This window comes from Haliaeetus leucocephalus, unplaced genomic scaffold, assembly GCF_000737465.1.
Source record: "Haliaeetus leucocephalus isolate CR32 unplaced genomic scaffold, Haliaeetus_leucocephalus-4.0 Scaffold545, whole genome shotgun sequence".
NCBI classification, from domain to species: domain Eukaryota; kingdom Metazoa; phylum Chordata; class Aves; order Accipitriformes; family Accipitridae; genus Haliaeetus; species Haliaeetus leucocephalus.
In genome coordinates this window covers 2667447-2687784 of record NW_010972981.1, presented here as the reverse complement: position 1 = coordinate 2687784, position 20338 = coordinate 2667447, and the positions used below count along the sequence as shown (strand labels likewise).

The 20338-nt window shown below is 36.3% G+C and overlaps 1 protein-coding gene across 1 annotated transcript in view; it reads right to left on the bottom strand.

Moving 5' to 3' along the window:
* Positions 1 to 18504: 18504 nt before the first annotated feature.
* The window catches only part of NCAPG (non-SMC condensin I complex, subunit G), a 29089-nt gene continuing 27255 nt past the window's right edge, over positions 18505 to 20338 (bottom strand). The window contains exons 19-21 of the mRNA XM_010576833.1: positions 20025 to 20117; positions 19496 to 19574; positions 18505 to 18631 (exon numbers count right to left, since the gene is read on the bottom strand). Coding sequence (XP_010575135.1) covers positions 18505 to 18631; positions 19496 to 19574; positions 20025 to 20117 — 299 coding nt within the window. The remainder of the gene's footprint in view (positions 18632 to 19495; positions 19575 to 20024; positions 20118 to 20338) is intronic.

Sequence of the window (20338 nt, the reverse complement as noted above, 5' to 3'; positions counted from 1 at the left end):
TATTTTTATGAGTCTAACTGCTCTCTTGATCGTGCACGTAGAATAACATCTATATTAATATGACAACAGACAAAACTTTTCTTCAACTTGACTTCCATTACCATAAATTTTCTTAAAATTGGGAGGGAAAATTTTGTGAACTCTTTTTACACATCTATATTAGTATGGCATTAATATTCCAGTATTGTTTGTTGCTTATTTGCTTATGGTAGTGCAATCCAGTAGTGATAAGGCTACACAATGTGAATCAGTTTCCTACTACTGCGGAAGACATCAGTCTCACACCAATGATCTAGTGACAAAAACGATTGTTTTTAGCAAGTCTCTTCAGCTTTCTCTTTCATGAAGGAGCACATTCTACACTCCTAATAGGGAACGAATTTAAAATATTAGGTTAGGTAAAATGCAAGAGAGACATAGTGTAACAGTCATTAAATCTGTTGATTTTCAAAAATCCTTTTCAACAGCCCCGTCTTAACTCTTTTTTCACAAAGGCTTTTCATCAGAAGGTTACTTGGCTGCAGAATAAGTTTCACCTGTGATGCAGAGTAAGCAGATAGAAATTTTCATAACTGTGATTACCAGACAAGAAGTTACTTTTTCACAGCCAGCCATAAAACACTGTAAGAAAATTAATAGAAAATGTAGGAATGATAGTGAACTGAATGACTATTCTCAGTAAGTGGGCCATTTTTAAAAGTATAAAAGCAGAAAGGTAGACTTGATATATAGTTGACTGTACATGTGTAATAAATCCTGACTCATTTAATGAACTTAATGATCTCTGCCTCATTCCCCTTAATGCAACAACAGCAGCTGTAATACCACAGTCTGATACTCCTTGTTTTACACTCTGGAATTCCACTTGCCAAATGCAGTTATATAGTCTTTCCTTCCCTTGTCTTTTTCTCCCATCATGGCATCTAGTGTGAGGTGTATAAATTTTGGGTGCGGTCTTGTTTTAAACTGTGGTCATTTACATACTGCCTTAGGGTATGCTGTTCTTCATGTTCTTTTGAGGGTTCTGAGCTAAGGAATTTTGCTTTTGCTTATTTGAATAGTAGACTTCTTTCAAAGAATGCAACTCTGAAGTCTTTCATTTCCTTTACCTGCAAGGACATTCCTGTAGTTTAGGGTCATGATCAGTAAGCCTTTGTGCAGGATTTATATACCCAGTTTTATATATAAGGGGGGGGGGGTTCATCATTCAGTATTGTTTTGTTATCTCTTTTTAATTTTACTTCCTCAAAAACTGAGGAACTCATACTCACGCTTTCCCATTTGTCCTCAGTCCTGAGGAAATGGTTAAATTTTTGAGCTTTCCTTAGGGAACTGCTAATACTATATAATATGGACAGGCTTCTGTCTTTCTGCTTAAGCCTTTCTCTAGAAGAGAAAATAGTAGTTTTCCTAGGCCTGACAAGTACTTCTGAAAATATGACAAGTACATATCCTTTTGAAAATCCTTGCTTGTATTAAGAGTTTACAGCCTTAAAGTGGAGCTTCAGTAGATATTAGATAGAGGTCAATCAACACAGCCTGTGATGACTTAACTTGTAAATAAAGTATTTATGTAGTCTGACCATCACAAAGTAGGTTAATTATTCTGAGACAATTCCACATTTTGGTGTTGAGCTCTGGGAAAATATTCCTGTTCAAGAGAGATACTTTAATTCATAGAAGCATGTGTAGCTGTGCCTTCGTTTGCATTCCTCTATCATTTATGTGCTAAAGCTAGTGGTGGGTTTTTTCTTTCATCAAATTTTTGTAAAGTGTCTTATAATAGAATCTTCAGTTAATTACATTCAAAAATAGCAGATTCTGTTTCCAGAATCGAGGAGAAGATTTAAAATAGTGTGAGATGACTGGGCTGCTGTTTGCATGTATTCTTGGCTAGATTTTCCTTCCCTAATTCCTCTCACTCAGTCAAAAGATAGCTGTAGTCTGTCCTTTGATGATTCAACACCTTCTTCAGATTTTCAAGCCAAATATAATGCCGCATTTATTCACTGTTTATCCTTTTGCTAGCGGTGTCCTTTCATTTTGCTATAATTACAGAGTTGTGCCTCAAAGATATTGTTTAAACAAGATTTGAGACTAATAGAAATGTTTTCGTTATTTTAAAGTATTTCAGGAGAAAGTCTAGTTATTTGTTTGCAGGGCTTTACAGAGTGGTGCTAAATCTTATTACCTTACCTGAGATTTTGTTTCAAATGTAGGTAAACATTTGGTAGCTGTTATAAATTATATTTCTTTTTTTATGTTCCTTCTTCCTTGTGTTCATTTGGTAACTGGATATTAATTTAATACAAATAAGATTTTTGCTATATTTCAAGGACAGCATTTTCTTATCATAAGGCTTTTTTTCCTCTGGTGTTTCCTATGGTCAATGTGAAAAAGAAAGACTCTCTGCCCTTTAAAATGGCCTTGAATCTTGAGTGTTCCCTAGCATACTGAGTGTTTCTGAGAGGTCTTGACAGCCTTCAGGTTCTAATTAAGCCAGATATTTAACAGTGATCAACAACTAATTAGATGGATGTATCTGAATGGAAATTGTTGTATATGGGAAGCCCAAGATTTTAAGAGCAGCATTTTGCATTCACATGCACACACCACTACAACATCACAGCTTGACAGTTTTGCCCTTAGTGGTAACTGAGGTAGTATCATGCTTTGTGGTCTCAATGTAATATAAAACATGATGGTGTTCTTGGGTGTGTAATCTAGCAAAGAAAGTTTATAGAGTCCTCATTAACAAAGTTTACTTCCTAGTTATTTAAGAGATATTATTAGATATTTTAAGATAAATCACAAGAAAATATTTGGAAACCCAAGCTGTTTGTTAACAAATACAAGTATATAGAAATGTATGATTTATAGACCTGTACCTCTATATATTTGTATAGGGATATGTGCTACCTATGAACTGAGAACATTTCTAATGTACCATTTTACGAGAAAATCACTTCTTTGAAATACTGTAAATAGAACCTAGATTGAGGTCCCAAATTAGAAGTGAATTTGAATTTTTTAATTACTTTGTTGTTTACAAGAATTTTTTTAATACTGCCTTATAAAAAAGCTAGAAAAGAAAATAGAAATTAATTTCACTGCTAGTCAAATAAAATACTGAAGTTATTGTAACTGAGCAATAATTTAAATGTACTCCAAACATTTTTATCAGGTTCCTAACCAGGTCATGACTCAAAATGATGTTCTGATTGGTTGCAGTACATTGATAAAGTAATGCTGTTCTTAAGACACATCTCTCTCCATCTTCTTCTTTCAGTGCATACATAAGGTATCATCTTGAATTACTTCAGTTTTCATGTCCTCCATCTCTTATTTCTTTTTCCTCCTTATTGGATTGCAAGCTTTCAGCTGACTGACTTGTTTTCTCATCCAAATGCTCACTTTATTTTTTTTCTCAATGTGTGATTTTTGTCAACATTATTTTTTATATTACTCACTTTAATAAGTCAGACCAGCTGTATTATCCCTGCAGCTTTCTACCTTTTTTCCTCTCTCACAGAAGCACACTTTTTCAGGGAGGCTGATGAGCCCAAACAGGATGTCTAACCACTTCTCATAACGGCTCAGCTCCCATAATGAAAATTACGCCATTGTCTTTGGCTATCTCTTCCAATGTTAGCTGTCCCACTGCTTTTTATATATCATGCTACTTACTTGTATTTTTACAGCAATATAGCATTGACTTGTGCTTCCTATGTCATCTACTATAGGCACCTATGCCTTTGTTACAGAACTGTCTAACCTGCATTGGTACTTTGCCATGGTCCCTGCTGAACTGTTGTTTATTTCACACCATTGCTTTTATTCATTTATTTTGTTCAGACCCATGTCTGAACCACCGTTCAGACACTGATCTGCACATTCATCTGCATCCTCTTCATACTTTGCTCTCCTTTGGTACCAAACTTCAACTGATTCTCAGATCACACATCAGCTTTCTTTTTTTCCAAGCTGTATGTTTGTGAGTGCCAAAGCATACTCTCAGGAGCATTGCAGAATGAGCACAGCCAAATTTCATTCCCTGTTTTGTTTTTTAGAGCATATTTGTCATTGTGTACTTCTGCGGGTCCATAGTCTCTTACACCTGATAAGAGATTTATAATATCATATGAACAAGATGTCACTCAGCCTTTGTCATAGATTTCTTCAAACCCAGGTACGGAAAATTTTTTCTAAATAGCCACACCTACTTTTTAATCCACTTTTTCTTATTGAAGACCAGGTAACTTTTAATTTTGTTTCTACAGTATAAAGGTACATGTCTTTCCAAAATCAGGCTGTATAAACGGACTTTGTCGTCCCAGCTGCGTGCTTTTGGGCCAACAGCTCTGGACACTGTAATTCTAGAAAAGTTACTGTTCCTGCTCCCATTCTCATGGCAAATTGTACATTCTGTTCTTGTGGAACAGGTCAAGCAATTTGTATTCCTCTTTCCATTTTTTCATAACTGAAGGAAGAGGACCTTTTTCTGCTGCTGATTTGTCTCATGTTCTAGACATCAGTAAAGGCTGCTTAGATTATTCTTCAGTGTTCTTTGGAGTACAAATAATGGTATCTCTTGCTCTGTTAAGAGGGTGTAATTCTTTAGTGAGAAACTCCATGCTTTATGGAGATGTAGGCTTTTTTCTGTATTCTTTTTGGTTTTGTCAGTCTGACAGATTTTGCTGTCTGATTTGTTCTTTCAACAGCAAAAACTCACCTGACTTATGTCTGCATTCAGCTTTATTGGTTCCTTGCCACAAATTAAATGTAGACAGGAGTTTCACAAACTTTTCTTTCAGTGGCTGTGCCAGCTCACCTACCCTCCATCCTCTACTTACTGCCACATGTTCCTTTCTGTCTCCACTTCTAGGCATACTTAAAAGGAATCTGTGCTTCTGTCTTTTATCGTGGTTTATCTGTAAGTGGGGCAGGTATCTTAACTTGGCTGTAGCTCTTTCTTCAGTAATGATTGACTTTAGACCTGCTTTTCTTATTGCATGCCTACCAGTAGAAATGGCCTTAATTTAACATTAGCTTAGGACTTAAAATCCTTTCAGAAGTATAAGCCTATGTGTTTCTCCTTGGTCTCAAATGTTTTATATCAGTTGCCAAGCCAGTAGCGAGTGACTACATTCATGTCTTTCCAAGCAGGTATTAGGTAGGTATTCTTATTCTTGGTTTTCACTTTGCAGCTTAGGGCAGAGTATTTCTAAATTGTGGTCCTGCTAGGAATTAGAATAATTAGACTTTCACATTTCATATTAAAATACCTGCATACATAAAAATTAAGATGATTAGGGAAATCAGTCTTTTCAGATGGATCTTGACACAGGTTCCTATAATCTAAGGTGCAGATTTCATAAATGTACAGAGATTATACTTGATATTTTACTGACACAGACTTGCCCTCAAAGTTGTCCATTTGAAACTATTGAAATCTTGATTATTTGCTTCAAATAATGGATTATTTTCCTGTACATGAAATGGAAGCCTAGCTGAAAAATTCTGGTCTAGAAGCTGTAAGAATGTCACAGGATATTTTTCTTAATCCCCAAAAAATTCTTATTCTCACATAGATGGTGCTCACTTATGAAAGGAGGCTAAATTGGGGGGGGGGGTGTAAAGTTAGGTTTCAGTGTTTTTATTGGGGCACTTAGCATAAATTTCAAACATTCAGTAATAAAAATTTATTTTTAAAATTGAAGAATGCAAGTAAAGATTTAAGAGCTATACTTAAGGTATCCATTCTTAAAATTGTGGTGGTTGTTGTTACCTGTCTTTCTAGTTTAAAATTCTAGAGATGTGTGTTTGAAGAAATTTTTTTGTATATCATATTTGTTGCTGAGATTTCATATTTATCAGCTGACTACTCACAGCTGGTTTTAAATTATATTTAAGTAGTAGAAATCTCAGAAAAGGAAATGACTTATTTGTAAATTATTGTTTGACCTTCCTTAATTCAGAAGCCTGGTGGGTTATGAACTACCCAGGGACTGTCTCATCGTATTTCTAAGATTATCTCCCTCCATGACATAATTGCATTTGTAATGTCAAAAAACTATTATGAGTTAAAGATTTGAGATTAATCCAGCTCAAATGGCAAGATTTACACAGCTGCATTCATCACAGTATTGAGATGGTGGCATTCTGTTTCCTCTGAGAACGGCCCAAACCAGCATACGTCGTCCTGAACTTCCCAGCCTTAGCTTATTGTACCTCGTTCAAAACCATTTTTAATTATGATTAAGTAGAATAAAAATAGCAAAAACGTTTTTCTGTTATAGTGTGTTTCTAAGGCAAATCCAACAGTACTCATCTGCACAACAGGCATTTAGGGTTTTTTTTAATTTATTTGCATGCTACTAACTTCTGATAATGCATAGAAAATAGGTAGTTTTCTTTCATGAAACTGGTGGTCGGAGGCAGACTTGTTTCATGGCGGTGCCTAGATGCTAAGAATTAATTATGTTCATCATAAAATTAATGATGCTTCCTTTCAACTGTTAGATTCTTAGCTTTTTTTCTTTCCAAGACCTTTGAAGGCAGTATGCTATGAACAATTTGAGATCATAGGACTATTTTTTTCTTTAACAGGTTTAATACTATCATCACTAGTAAATTATGCCCTAAAATTTTATCACTTTTTCATGCCCATTTCAGTGACAGCTTACATTAGTATTTTGCTTCCTTGTTCTCTAAGAAGCCTGTGCCTTCTATGGACTGCTAAATAATCTGTATTACCACAAAACATAGTGATTCTTGTCAAAAAGATCACAGTTCTAAATTACTTTCTAAGTCAGGCTGCATTGAATAATTATAACTTAAAAAGGGGGCAGGAATGTTGTCTATATTTGAACCTGTCAACATACGTTTCAGTCTGTCCTGTATTCTGGGGAGCCATCAGGAGTGAGCTCTGTACTTCCATGGCTGTGCAAGTCTGATGAATTTATTTATTTATTTACTTATTTTTAAATACTTGGTTCCGTTCCCAATTTCTGCAATGAAGTTGCAATTTAAACCTTTTATGTTACCTATGATCTGTTATGTTTAAGGGACTGAGAACATTTTCTGTAGCTGACTGGTTTGGGGGAGAAAGTCATGTTGTTTCTGTGACTGCACTCTGAAACTGTTGTCACCTATTCCACTTCCCAAACTTTTACCTGAAAGTGCATACAATATGCTGTTTGGTTTTCCTATTGTGCTGTGTTCTTTGAAGATGAATTAGTGACGTAAAGGGTATAACCAAAATCCACTGCTATATGATTTTGTCTCTGTGCAAGTTAAACTTAAAGCTTGAACAGCGTGTGGAATTTCAGTATAGCTTCAGGAAATAGCTATCAGTAAGTAATCTTCTTTCACTGATGTGCCAGAAGTGCTCAGCAAATTCCTACTAGCCTCTTTTAGTTATCTTTCTCATATATTTTGTATGTATTTCATTCCTATTTCCTTTCTTCTTCCCACCCTTCTTTTCTCCTCAAACCAAGAAAACATTTACTGAGTTAGTGTGAAGAGCAAAAGAAGCTTTTCTGTCATAATTTCAGTCTGGGACTATGGCTGCTTCTGATTTCTTACCCTGTCTTTTTGTCTCCATTCTGTTCACCTCCTGTCTTGTGACCCATTTTATTTGTCTTAGTACTCCAGCTGTGTTAAACCCAGCTCTTAAGTCTAATTTTTAAAAGACTCCCTGGATATTGCTTATCTCCCCAGCTTGCTTTGATCTAGTTGAGTATGCCATCTATTTCCAGGGCATTTTTTTTCTCTCAGATTCCCAAATGGGATTCCATCCACTCAGCTGAAAAATATTATTTCTTATTACAATGAGAATCCATTTGATAAATGGAAATGAGACATAAAAAAATTTCATTGTAGATTTCTTTGTTGTTGCATTTTGGCATTGTGGAAAGATGAGTTTAGAGGCAATAAATCTGACTGTGCATGCTTGGTTTACTTTAATGTCAGTGTATGTTGCATTACCAAATCAATCTCTGTTGGAAAGTGTGCTGAGGCTACTGTAGTCATTGTAGATTTTAACCTAATATATTCCACTATTTCCTCTTCTGGGAAATGTTTGAGTAGTTTGTACAGAGAAAATTTTTTTATGCTACTAAAGTTTTACTATTTCTATTTCTACTCAGTATTTTTGAAACGTTTCTGTAAAAGCCTCAAATCAGTGCTATATATCACAAATGCTCTTACGCTTTCCAAGCTATCAATTTGCACATCATTGATGGTGGTGTTTAACAAGTGCAGTTTGCAGAATTTTTGTCAGACAGGATGGTAAAAACCAGTTGGACCTAGCTCTCAGCTAGTTGGGAAGGAGTTGTTTTTATGTATAAAATAAGTGTTGCAAAAAATTTAGAGAAACATAACTCTACAGTGATACTTTCCTAGTCATTTTACAGCATACAAACACAACATTCGATGGTAATCTCTTTGGTAGGAAATGCTGAGGAGTCACCTAACAGATAAGAAATATTTATCCCTATTCCTACTTTCTCTGCATGGCCTTGACATATTGTAGACACAGATTAACTCAGCAAATGTATGGACTTGAGCTAGGGGTTTTTTTAACTTTTTCATTTTCATACAACAGGTGTCAAATTCCTGGTTTTCCTGAAGAACACAGTTCCAAACTGCACAGAAAATAAGAAGCTCAAAGAATATTTTCTTTTTGTGCTTGGCAGCCTGTCAACTTACACAGTATTGCTCTCATGTCCTCCTATTAAAAATCAGTATTTCTGTTATCATAACAATGATTTGGGTAAAACTAAAGAAAGAAATGCAAAATTTCACAAAGAAATACTTGTATTCAAGCAGTTTTAACTGGGAGTGTGGAAAAGAGCATTTTCTTTAGCTCTTAAAAGCATGGGAAGGCCCCTTGTTACTTGCTTTAGTAGAAGGTTGAATTCAAAGACCTTTCTGTTTAATTCCTTTTGCTTTAATGATAGGAAGAAATTTTTGTGGAGAGAGATGCTCCTTTTAGATCGTAGCAGGCCTGGAGACTTAACCACACATAGAGTTGTCTGCTTAGCCAGGGGAGACTAAATAGGACTTCAGAGTCCATTGGCATTATTCTGATTTGGCTGCTATGATTTGTCAGAGTAACATAGGCAGTTGCCTCTTTTTCCATCGCTGTTGAAAGATAGTAAATTCAGAGCTGATTCAGTAATGGTCATTTGGGAACTGAGGGTTGCAACATATGAAAAAAAAAAATAATCCTGGAGGCATCACTGACAGTTTTGTGTGCAGCAGCATCCAAAGAAAGCCAAGAGCATGTGAGGGCACCCTCAGCTTGCATTGACAAAACAGTGTGTCCTGTCACTGTACATGACCTTCGTGTGTCCACAGCCTCCGTGCAGTACCTGGCCCCTCCTGCCTCTCCACTCGTTCACATATGCTCACTTACAGGGAGGAGTCAAAAATCTTTGTAAGAGTGAATATACTCCTTATACAGAGCAGGGATACAGCACGTGTTAAAGGACTGCAGAAACACCCAACTTAGCTCCCTGAAAGATTTTTTTTTTTTACAATGCTACTGTTTTCAGATCAAAAAGGTATAGTCTCATTTCCGTATACTTTTTTTTTCTTTTAATTTTTACTTCTTAAGAAGAGACAAGAATGATCAGGATCAATTATTGTACACTCTAAAATATGAAATCTTTTAAATATGTTACCAGCACTTCAAGAGTAGTTAGAGGGCAATGGCTGGTAAAGGGCAGTGTAATCACAGATGAGGAAAAGCATCTGAATTTCCAAAAAATATCACTAGTTTATCATACAAAGAATTCTTAAAAAATAAAATAAAGCCTGTTTTATTCTTTTTCACTGGGCTTTTAGCACTGTTGGCCTGTCTTCAAATTCACTGGTGAAAGCAGAACTATTGAATAGACCATGGCTGTAATTTATGTTCCGTATTACAGAAGCACCTGTACCTGACTTCCACAAATCATATGCACGGAAGCTGATTAACTGAGTCAATCCTAAATGAATAAAACCAAAACAGATTATAATTGCTGGAATAGTAAACAGATGACTTCAGAATTGGGAATTCTAACCTTTTTAGAGACCATTATATAAGGTCAATAAATGCCTGTTGTCCAGGAAGTTAAAGGGACCTCCATCCTCTTACTGGTGCAAGCAGTGGTGGTAGAGAACTCCGGAAGAATGTAGAGAGACTCTACAGCCTAATTCCAAGCTCTAGTGAAACAGGCTTCATAGCTCCTGGTGGCATCAGGCTGTAACCTGCAGTTCTTCCTGACAGGAGAGTTGCTGTATGACACATCTGTTTCTTTTGCTAGGAATGCTTCATGCACAGTGCACCTTTTGTAAGCAGAGCGGAATAAAATTTAGAGTAGAATCTATTGATGGATCTGGCTGGAGAAATTCAACTGTTTCTATTTAATTTTATGCCTTAATTACATTTTCTGCTTTAAAAATACTATTTAAATACACCATTTTCATACCTTGGTACATCAACAGCTAGAAAATAAATCACTACAGGTAAAAGAATGAAAAGCGAGATGAAAGACTAGGTTCTTGGTTAACAGATATATTAATGCAGATCTCTAGCCATATTATTTTCCACTTTATCAAGGTAAAATTTCCTAAAATACTTGAGCTTTTTATGTTGATGTTACCCATACTGGGGAACTGAAAAAAAAAAACCCACCAAAAAAACCAAAAACACTAATTTAACATTTTTCTATTCCTGTTTTTATGCATTGTCTTAAAATGCTAAATTTACAGAGTTCTTCTGTAAGACATAAATTACTGTGTGACAATTACCAGCATATACTTCAGTTCTAGTTTTGCAAGTTCAGTCCTGCCTTTTACACGTTGTACAGAAACTTGTACAAAAATTAAAAGATAAAGAGTAGGACAGTCTTATGGCAAGTCGACTACTCGGAAAGTGCTTTTTGGTAGTATTATAGCACTCTGCATTTTCATTTGCAGCCAAGCAAATGGGGAGGAATTACGGTCACAATTACACCAAATCCTAGTATACACTCTTACTGCTAGCAGTGGTATTTGGAAAATGGGCCATACTGACTTAGTACAATTCCTATTTTATATGCAGAAGTAACATGCCAACTCATCTGAGAAGCCTGAACCTTTAGCTTTTTCTGTCTGGCGCTTGCTGAGCATTAAACAAGGTTTATGTATCTACTGCTTTAAAGACAGTAGAAATGTTGTTCTGTAAAGCACTTTGCAGGTATATACTACTTCATAGGTTGCAGTTTCTTGATTCCTAAGGCATTTATGTTCCTTTCAGATAACAACCACCACAAAAAAAAAACCCAACAAAAAAAACCGAACCACCAAACCAACACACCACCAAAACCAACAACACCAACAACAAAAAAACCCCACAACAACAAACACCAAAACAAAACAACATTCCAGCTCTATCTCTTCATTTAGCTGTTGATTATTTCTGTTAAGAGTTTAAGTTTTGCAACCTGGCCACACCTGGAAAGCATATAGTCAGTAGGGGTAAGGAAAGACTTCAGAAGTCAGCACTAGCACCAGCTCATATACACACTTAATCTCATAGTCTTAAGAAAAGGCTTTGACTTTCCTCACAGCAAACGAGGGCAAAGGTTCAAGTCTGAAGAGGCTGTAAATTCAAGAAAGTAACCTTGATGACTAGAGTCTTCTCTGTGACCTATGCTTGCATTCAGTGTTTCCTACAAGAAGGAAAAGATCAGAGCAACAAGAGTGCATGCAAACCAGAAAAGAAGGAAGGAAAATGGTACAAGGCAAAAACAAGACAAAAGACAGAGGCAGAAGAATAAAGACACAAAGAAATGCAGGGTATTGGAGCAGTACCCCAGTTAAAGAGCGTTAGGAGCTAGGGCTAGTAAATCAGAAATGCCTGTTTCACTGCCATGTCAGAAAGGCACACAGCCTTCTAAAGGGCTTGCATAGAAATGTAAAAGAATTGAAAGTGTTTCAGATGATCTGTGAAAAGGAACAATGAATTGTCACTTCAGGTGTTACACGGGCTGTCTTTCCCTCATGCCATGACATAGGAAAAAGTTTAATCAGTCAGTCAACAGTATTTGAGTAACACAAGCTACCGTGTTTCACGTTATAGTTTTATAATTACTGAATGTTCAAAGCTAGACTGTTCACCCATGTGAACACTATACTTCAGCAGAGTCAATCCTTGATAGTTTGCACCTAAGTCCTGTAATGGACCTGGTTTCCTGAAATGCAGCAAGTAAGAGCCATTAAGATATTCTTGCAGCTTAAACACTCCTTTGTGTGCAGGTAGTTTATAGCATGATCATTCTTACCCTCTACCCTTAATTAAAATACACAGAGCTTTATTTTTAATATCTCAGTAATTAGAAATATTTCCAACTTTGTATCATTCTCGTAGTTCTTGAAATCTTTGAAAAGGATGGCAAGAAACAATGAATTGCACATAGGACACAGATCACTGCAGGAGGTAGGCAGTTAAAAAAATAGTAGGGATAGAGAGGTTGTAAACTCTACCTTCTCTTCTAAGTGTGCACAATTACAGCGCTTTATATATTAAAGGAAAAATTTTTTACAATGAGGGTGGTGAGGCACTGGAACAGGTTGCCCAGAGAGGTGGTAGATGCCCCATCCCTGGAAACATTCAAGGTCAGGTTGGACGGGGCTCTGAGCAACCTGATCTAGTTGAAGGTGTCCCTACTCATTGCAGGGGGAGTTGGACTAGATGACCTTTAAAGGTCCCTTCCAACCCAAACCATTCTATGATTCTTTATGGCAACAATGAGAGTATGAGTCAATCCACATATACATCCTAGTCTGCTTACTGATCCCCACAAAGGGCTGGGTTTCTTTCCCTTGTATTACTTATTTTCCTAGATCTGAAACAAAATAAAAACTGTCTATATATGAGTCCTTTCATGGCTGTACTAAACTGTCGATGCCAGCAAAAAAAAAACCTAACCCCAAATTCTCACCCAGTTCTTGCTGTGGTTTCACAGTATTCAGCTGGACATGACTTAAGGAAGGCCAGCCTGCGGAACACACCTCTTCCTGTGCAAAGGAATAGCACGAGCAGGAGACTGACCTACGACAGTCTCTGCAAATTAACAGGACCTCAGCTATTTCAACACAAAACAAGCCTGTTCTACTTTTACAACGTGGAGAGCACAGCACAGTCAGGTTCTGATCTCGGTGTTTCTGGAACATAGTGCAGTAAAACAACAAAAAAACCCCAACCGTATACGCAATGTGCCACCACCTCATCTTGCCTCCTATCAGTTTGCTTGTTGCAAGGGAAGAGAAAAGTGTACTAAACTTTTTCTCATTTTTTTCCCTCTCCCACCCCCACTTCTTTTCTCACAGCACGCTACAAGTGAAAGTCTCGGAGCCGCAGAATTCAATAGACATGAACACAGAAAATGAACATTTGAAGTCCATAAAGATGTGCCTTAATCAGCCCACTGAGTGGAATCTGAGTTTTTCAGCAGCATCTCTCGCCAGCTGTAAAGTTTTTAACCAAAATCTCAAAACTGATGAGAACAAATAGATTGCAGCTGTTCTTGCACTATTATTTTGTACATTGTTCCTGATTTTTTTTTCTGCTGAATAATAAGCATTTATTACATTGATCTTGAAATTATCTTGTGTGATTTGGCTTTATATTACTACTAGCATTATTCATTTTGATGTACTTTTTCTTTTTTTAAATATAAAGTTTCACATCTGATCATCATGAAATTCTTGCAGTACAAATTTATATCAGAATCAGATGTTCCCCTTTAATAGTATTGTGATTTTTCTATGCTCTTTAAGTTGAATTATTATTTCCCAATTTTATTTTTGTGCACGAAAGTTAATATATTATGTAATTTGTGGCATAGGTCACCATGTAAAGATTTATGGTAATAACAATTCAAACAAATCTGTAACAGGTGGAGACCGACTACCTCGAAGCAAAGCAGTAAAAAGAAAAGGTAAATTATCTGAGGAGATCTCCTTTGCAAACGGATTGAAATGTATCGAACAACCAGTTTGTTTCTGCAGTATGCTTTCATCTTAATTTATCTTGAGAACTTCTGTGTGACAGTGTTTAATGACCATAATGTCTAAAAGAAAGGCCAAGCCTGCAGGAGAATCTCTCGAAAGATTGTCATTCAACAAATCTGTATCTGCACTTTTTGAGGTTTCTGCTAAACGGTCTTTCTTCCCCTTTTGTTTTTATGAATTTATGCCTGCCACCAATTAAAATGGATGTAAATGCTCTTCCTATTTCATTTTTTCCCCCCGTGTACTTTGGAAATTCAATGTAAACATCAAAATTTTAAACTCTACTCAAAGTAGTAGTAAATGGTTGTAGCTGACTACATTGTAGACATTCCATGCTTAGATCAGCTTCAGCAAGGTTCATGTACGTCATTCATCAAAACTTTATTATTAATAGAGCTATAACAAAAGTGTTAGAATAAAACCATATGATATATTTCTCTTCTCTGGAGTCATACATTCAACAGCTAGAGTAGAGGTTTCTTAGTTCAACTTCTAATAAGTTGTCTGTCCTTTACTTGCCAAGAAGTAATTTTCCAGAAGGAAATTTCCTTGGAAGACACTGTATTTTATAAAACAAACGTTTTAAAGATTCACTTAAAATTATCTTCTTACTTAAGTGATGATGCAGTTCTTCTTTACACAAGTTTGTTGGTTTGCAGGTGCAATCCAGTAACTGAAATAAAAAGATTGTTGTGAATTCTGGCAAGTCTCACAAGATCCCACAAGGATATTGAGTCACTGAACTGTTAAGACAGCACAGAACATGATTAAAAGAATGAACATTCATCATCACGCCACACTGTCTAGAGGGTCTTTATGTATTCTCAACTGTTTAATGCACTTGCATTCCATGGGGCAAGAAAGCCAACAAGAGAATTAAACTTCCTGGGGGAGAGGCGCTGAAGTTGACTTCAGTGGAGCCCCACCAAAGCACAAGGAACATTCAGGAGTCAGGGCTATCCAAAGAGGGACATAAAAACAGTCTTTCAAGCAGTGAGACTAATGCAGCCGGTATCCTGTTCGTGTGCCTGGAGGAGCAGATGCCACATGGATTTATTAATTTCAAAGACCGAGTAAATACCAGAACCTTTCTGTTACAGACATGTCTGTCTCACCTCCAAGCAGCTGTCTAGTTTTTTAACTTTTAACAATTATGATCTATTCCTTTGTGTCACATCGAGTTTCAATTAGCTCATGAGTTAAAAGGTTTTCAGGTGGGAGTCAGATGCAGGCATAACCCAAGCTCACTAACCACTTCTTTAAGTCAGACAATAAACAACAAAATTAGAAAAAGAAATGTTCTTGGTGCAGCACTCACCTTTCACCTTGAGACAGCAACCAGGCAAAGGAGACTTATCAAGAGAAAGTCTTTTAGTTTGTAGTCTGAAGAGACTGATTAGGCAAGCAAACAAAACCAATCACAAAACTGGTTTTAAGAAAAAAACTAGTATAGGAATAAACATGGGATCATTTTAAGTTTGACAACAAATGACTACTATTTATCATTATTTAATATGGAATCAAGTCTAGATCTCGTATGCCTCGTGTTTGACACCACGTGGTGTTCAGCCAGCAAAAGGAGAGAAGATGCACAGTAATTGGTTCAGAGCAACAAAGAGGCTGTTTTTACGTCAATTAGATTCTTTTAGGGATTAAAATCTTATTTCTTAATTAAGCAGCCAGGAAGTTAGGTACTTTCAACCTATAGAATTAAAGTAAATAAAAATCAGCAACATTATTTTAGCTAGAGAGAGTAATGCATACTAAGTCAAGATTTTTTCACTGCAGGTAGTAAGATACTTCCAGACTTGGCTCATTATCACCTTTGGATGTACACTATTGCTACCACATGTGACTTGCTTGAAAGTCAGCTGCATACATTTAGACCTTGATTATTGCTTAATAATCAGCTTTGAAAAATACAACACACATGATCATCCTATCCTGTAATTAAGCAGCCATCCTTCTTCAAAAGATGAAGTAATTGTGCAAAAGCATACCAAATTTTCTATTGCACAGAAAACCCGTCCCTTGACAGGGCGCAGGGCAGGGGAAGAGCCCAGAGGGGATGGAAATGCCAGTTGCTGGTCAAGTTTCTAGCCTGAAAGAGGATCACAGGGTAATTCGGGCATAGAAGGACCTCAGGAGGTCTGTAGTTCTACATCCTGCTCAAAGGCAGGCCAGCTGTGAGGTCAGAGCACATTGTTCTGGACTTTATCTAGTCAGATCTTAAAAACCTCGTAGGACAGAGCCTGCACAGCCTCTCCAGGCAACCTGCTCCAACTGTTCTCAGCCTGTTCCGCGGCCTTTTTGTCCTTGTATTCTGGTCCAAGTTACAATTTATGCCCATTGGGTTTTGTCCTCCCATCATATGCAAAGAGCCTGGTTTCATCTCTTCAACAGACACCTTGCAGGTAACTGGGGGTCCTCCCAACACCCCCAGGCTGAACAAGCCCAGGTCCCTCTGCCTCTCCCCACAGGGCAAGCACTCCAGCCCCCTGACCAGCCTAGGGGCCTCCACTGAACTCACTCCAGTTTGTCAACATCCCTCTTCTATTAATACACACCAGTGAAGCCACATCCACTGATTGGCAGGCAACTTCTGGGAAACCTGATCTTCTCAGTACAGGATTCCTAAGAGATGCCAGAGACAGAACCTGCGTATGTGGGAAGGTGCAACAGAACAGCAAGAAGGCAAAGCTGAGGCATTCCCAGAGAAGCCTTTATAAATTAATTGCTCCAGCTTTTCCTAGAAACTCATTTTAACCAAAAATGAGTGGACTAGCAGCAGTTGCTGAAAGTATATTTGTGGCCAAGGAGCAAACCACTCACGAGTGAGGGCAAGAGAGAACTTGTAACTGAAATTAAAAAAAAAACAAAAAACCCCTAAACTTTAAAGCACAAGGAAAGCTCTATTTGACAATCAAATATATACTTCACCTTTTTTACCTATGTTCAGGCAGCATTCCAGGGGACAGACACTGTCTCTGATCTCAAGTGGTTGCATGTACACAAACTCACACTAGAACACAAGCTGGAGATTTGAAGAAAAGAATTATCAAAAAAGGGAGCTCAGGACTTCAAAATTCTGCTTAAAATGATGAATAAAAATAATTCACCAGTTACATTAACTTCTGAATAGCACATATCAGCAGAAAAGTGTGTCACAGCATTTTGCGGTTTAACAAGTTTCTAACAAAAACTGAAAGGGAAGAATAGCAACACAGTTCTATCTGTTTTCTATATGCAAGCTTGAAAATAGCATAACAGTTTGGGCATTACACTTCAGGAGCGCTACTTTTCACTTGTGTCCCTAAGCCATTTCTGCGAATTACCAAAGATCATTTACAGTATATTTACTTATTTTAAATGCAAGTTCCTTCAAAAGCTACATTCGGCATCAGTAGTTGAGATGCACCTGTCAAGCAATCAACATTTTTCTCCAACTGCCTTGGAAATTATCTATATTGTAACAGACATGATTGACAGTGTGTTTCCACACCAAAAAACTAGCATGTCCAGGGTGTCTGCTCGGTCTGCTCAGCCACCAGTGACTACTACATGCAGTTTAAAGTTACTCTTCTGTTGTCTCTCTAAAATTCGTGACTATTCCTAGGTATGTCATTAGAAAAAGGTTTGTGAACTTCAAAGCTACAAAGAAATAAAAATTGTAAGCCACTTTAAAAAGACAGTACACAGACCTTATTGAAGTACTTCATTTTTTGCCCGTTCTGTACTTAGGTATTCCTTTCCTTATTGGATCTTATTTTATACCACAAATATTTTTATGCTTTTCTAAAAGCACCTTACTGATTTTCCGTAACAAGGTCAAGATCATTAGCAGACTTCCAGGCTTAGGTTTGTAAAATCAGCAACTCAGTTTTACCATTTTAACATTATTTAAAATAAAGTGGACACATATCTGCAGGAAGCAGAATTCACAGTTAAGATCAATTCTATTTTACGTTAACATGAACAATAAGACCTGGTCAGCAATGCACAGGCTAATAAATACAGAAAGTATGTGCATAAAAGGTAGGTACATTCAAAATTGCTGCCATCACAAGCAACCACTCCAGGTCAAACATTCTCTCTGAATAATGTTAAATATCAAAACAGCTTTAACTATTAAGTACTTACCACCAACAGCAATTTTTATTTGCAGATAAAAAGTATTCTCTGCTAAAAAAAAAAAAACACAACACCAACACAACAAAAAAACAAACCAAATTTTGTTCAGGTAATATTTTAATATGTTTTTATTACATGAATGATAAACTTCATAGTGTGAAAAATCATCAAAAGCATCTATTTTTAAAAAATTAAGTTCCTAGAAAAATCTAGAATTATAAATGATCATAATATAAAAAGAGTTAAATATGACTAACAACAGATTTATTTTTCAAGTCTGATGTTAACTTCCAGCGTTAGCAAAGCACACTTTCTCTCCTTTTGTATTCATTGATCTGCTTCCCTATTCAAAAGTCTTGAAAGATTCATTCTTGTTTTTTCAAGTGCCACTGTTTTTGCTCGTCTTGAAGGCCTTGAACTTGACATTGGGACAGATTCTGGAATTTCATCACCACTGAAATGTAAAATATTTTAAAATAAGGCCAAAAAGACTAAGCAAACTGAAGAGTTTTTATATTAACAAACTTGAAACATGATCTTAAAGAGCAAAAGTACTTCTTACTAATTATAAACTTTTTATTTTTTGAGAGGAATATATTAAAGTTTTCTAAGTGACATAGCAGTATCAGTAAAGATAACCAAGTGTTAGCAGTTACAAAATAAGCAAAACCCCCAAAAGATTAGGTGGTATCAAAGTAAACACACTGAACAGGCAAATGGGAATGATTGACCCTGGTCACCCTAAAGTCTGTGGCTTACTTGCTTGAGAAAGAGTGAGCACAGCTGAAAATTACAAAGATAAGGTCATTTTAATGCTTATCTCCTACAAGATCATAAGCAAAGGAGTGTGTTGTGTATATTCACTTACCAGTCATTTGTAGAAGCTTATCAACCACATGTTGAAAAAGAAGCAACAAAAATGTGGAGGGGGAAAAAAGAATTTAAATAAAAAATAAAAAAATTGATTCCTCCACAGAACAGTTATTAAAAAAGCAGAACAAGTGATTGGAAGAAGAGTAATACTGTAAGGCAAAAAATAACTTTTGTCTGCTAGAATGTATATTAACTCTATGCACAAAAGGTACGTTAAAAAAAGAATTACAGACTCTTAGGCAACAATGATTAAAAAGTCAAGCTGTCAAACCTGCTATTGTTTCAGAAGTACCAGTTCAAAGGGGTTTTTTTCTTGAATATTTATCTGTGTATTAGGAATAGAGGATATTAAAGATGCAGGTTTGGGGTAGGAAAAACATCTGAATTAAAAATTCCTTGCTAGAACAGACATCATGGTTTTGATGGTGGAGAGAAAAGGATTTACCTTTCACTACTGCATTTTACAGTTGTGCCAGTTTTTCTTCTGCTCACAGACCTCACTTCTGCTGCTGCTTTCTGTTGTCCTAAGTATAAGCAAAAGTCTCTTTTCATATCATGATACCATTTCTTAAACTAGTTTTGTATCTTTCTTCAGTGTTTGGTATTGCATTGAAACATATAAATACGCAGTCACCACAGATAGAACGTGGTGACAAAACGAAACCAACAACAAAAAAACCTGCAATGTACCACTTCTCCCATAAACACCTGTACATTACTGTAGATGACTGTGGCCAAGTTATCTTGAAATCCTGTAGTCGAACTTTTTTTCTTCTTTAAATCTGTGTTGTTGGGAGAGGCTAACAGCACAAAAATTTCCACAAAACAAACTATTTTAATCTTTTAACAAATAAAATTTTAAAAACAGAGTATGAAGACTGAATGTTTTTATATCTTTATTTTCACAAAGAGTTAATATGAAATTATTTTATTAAAAACAACTAGTATTGTAGCCAGAAAAAGCTAGTGCATACCTCTGCCAGCTTTGTTTCTTGTGGATTTCAATTTTGCAGTTGCTTTACTTTTAACTTCATTAACTGGAGTATGAAGAGCATCTTTATTATTTTCTGTTAAACAGAATAGCACATGCAGAAGTCATAGATAATAAATTTTAATTTATCTTAAGTACCAGTATTTTAAGTTTTGGCTGTTATACAAAAAAAGCCACACAATTTTAACCCCACTTTTTCCTTAAACTAGAAATTAGAGAATAAGGCTAGAAGGAAGCTTAAAATGTCACTCAGCTATAACCCTGCCCCAACACAGGTTAATCACATGTAAACTATTC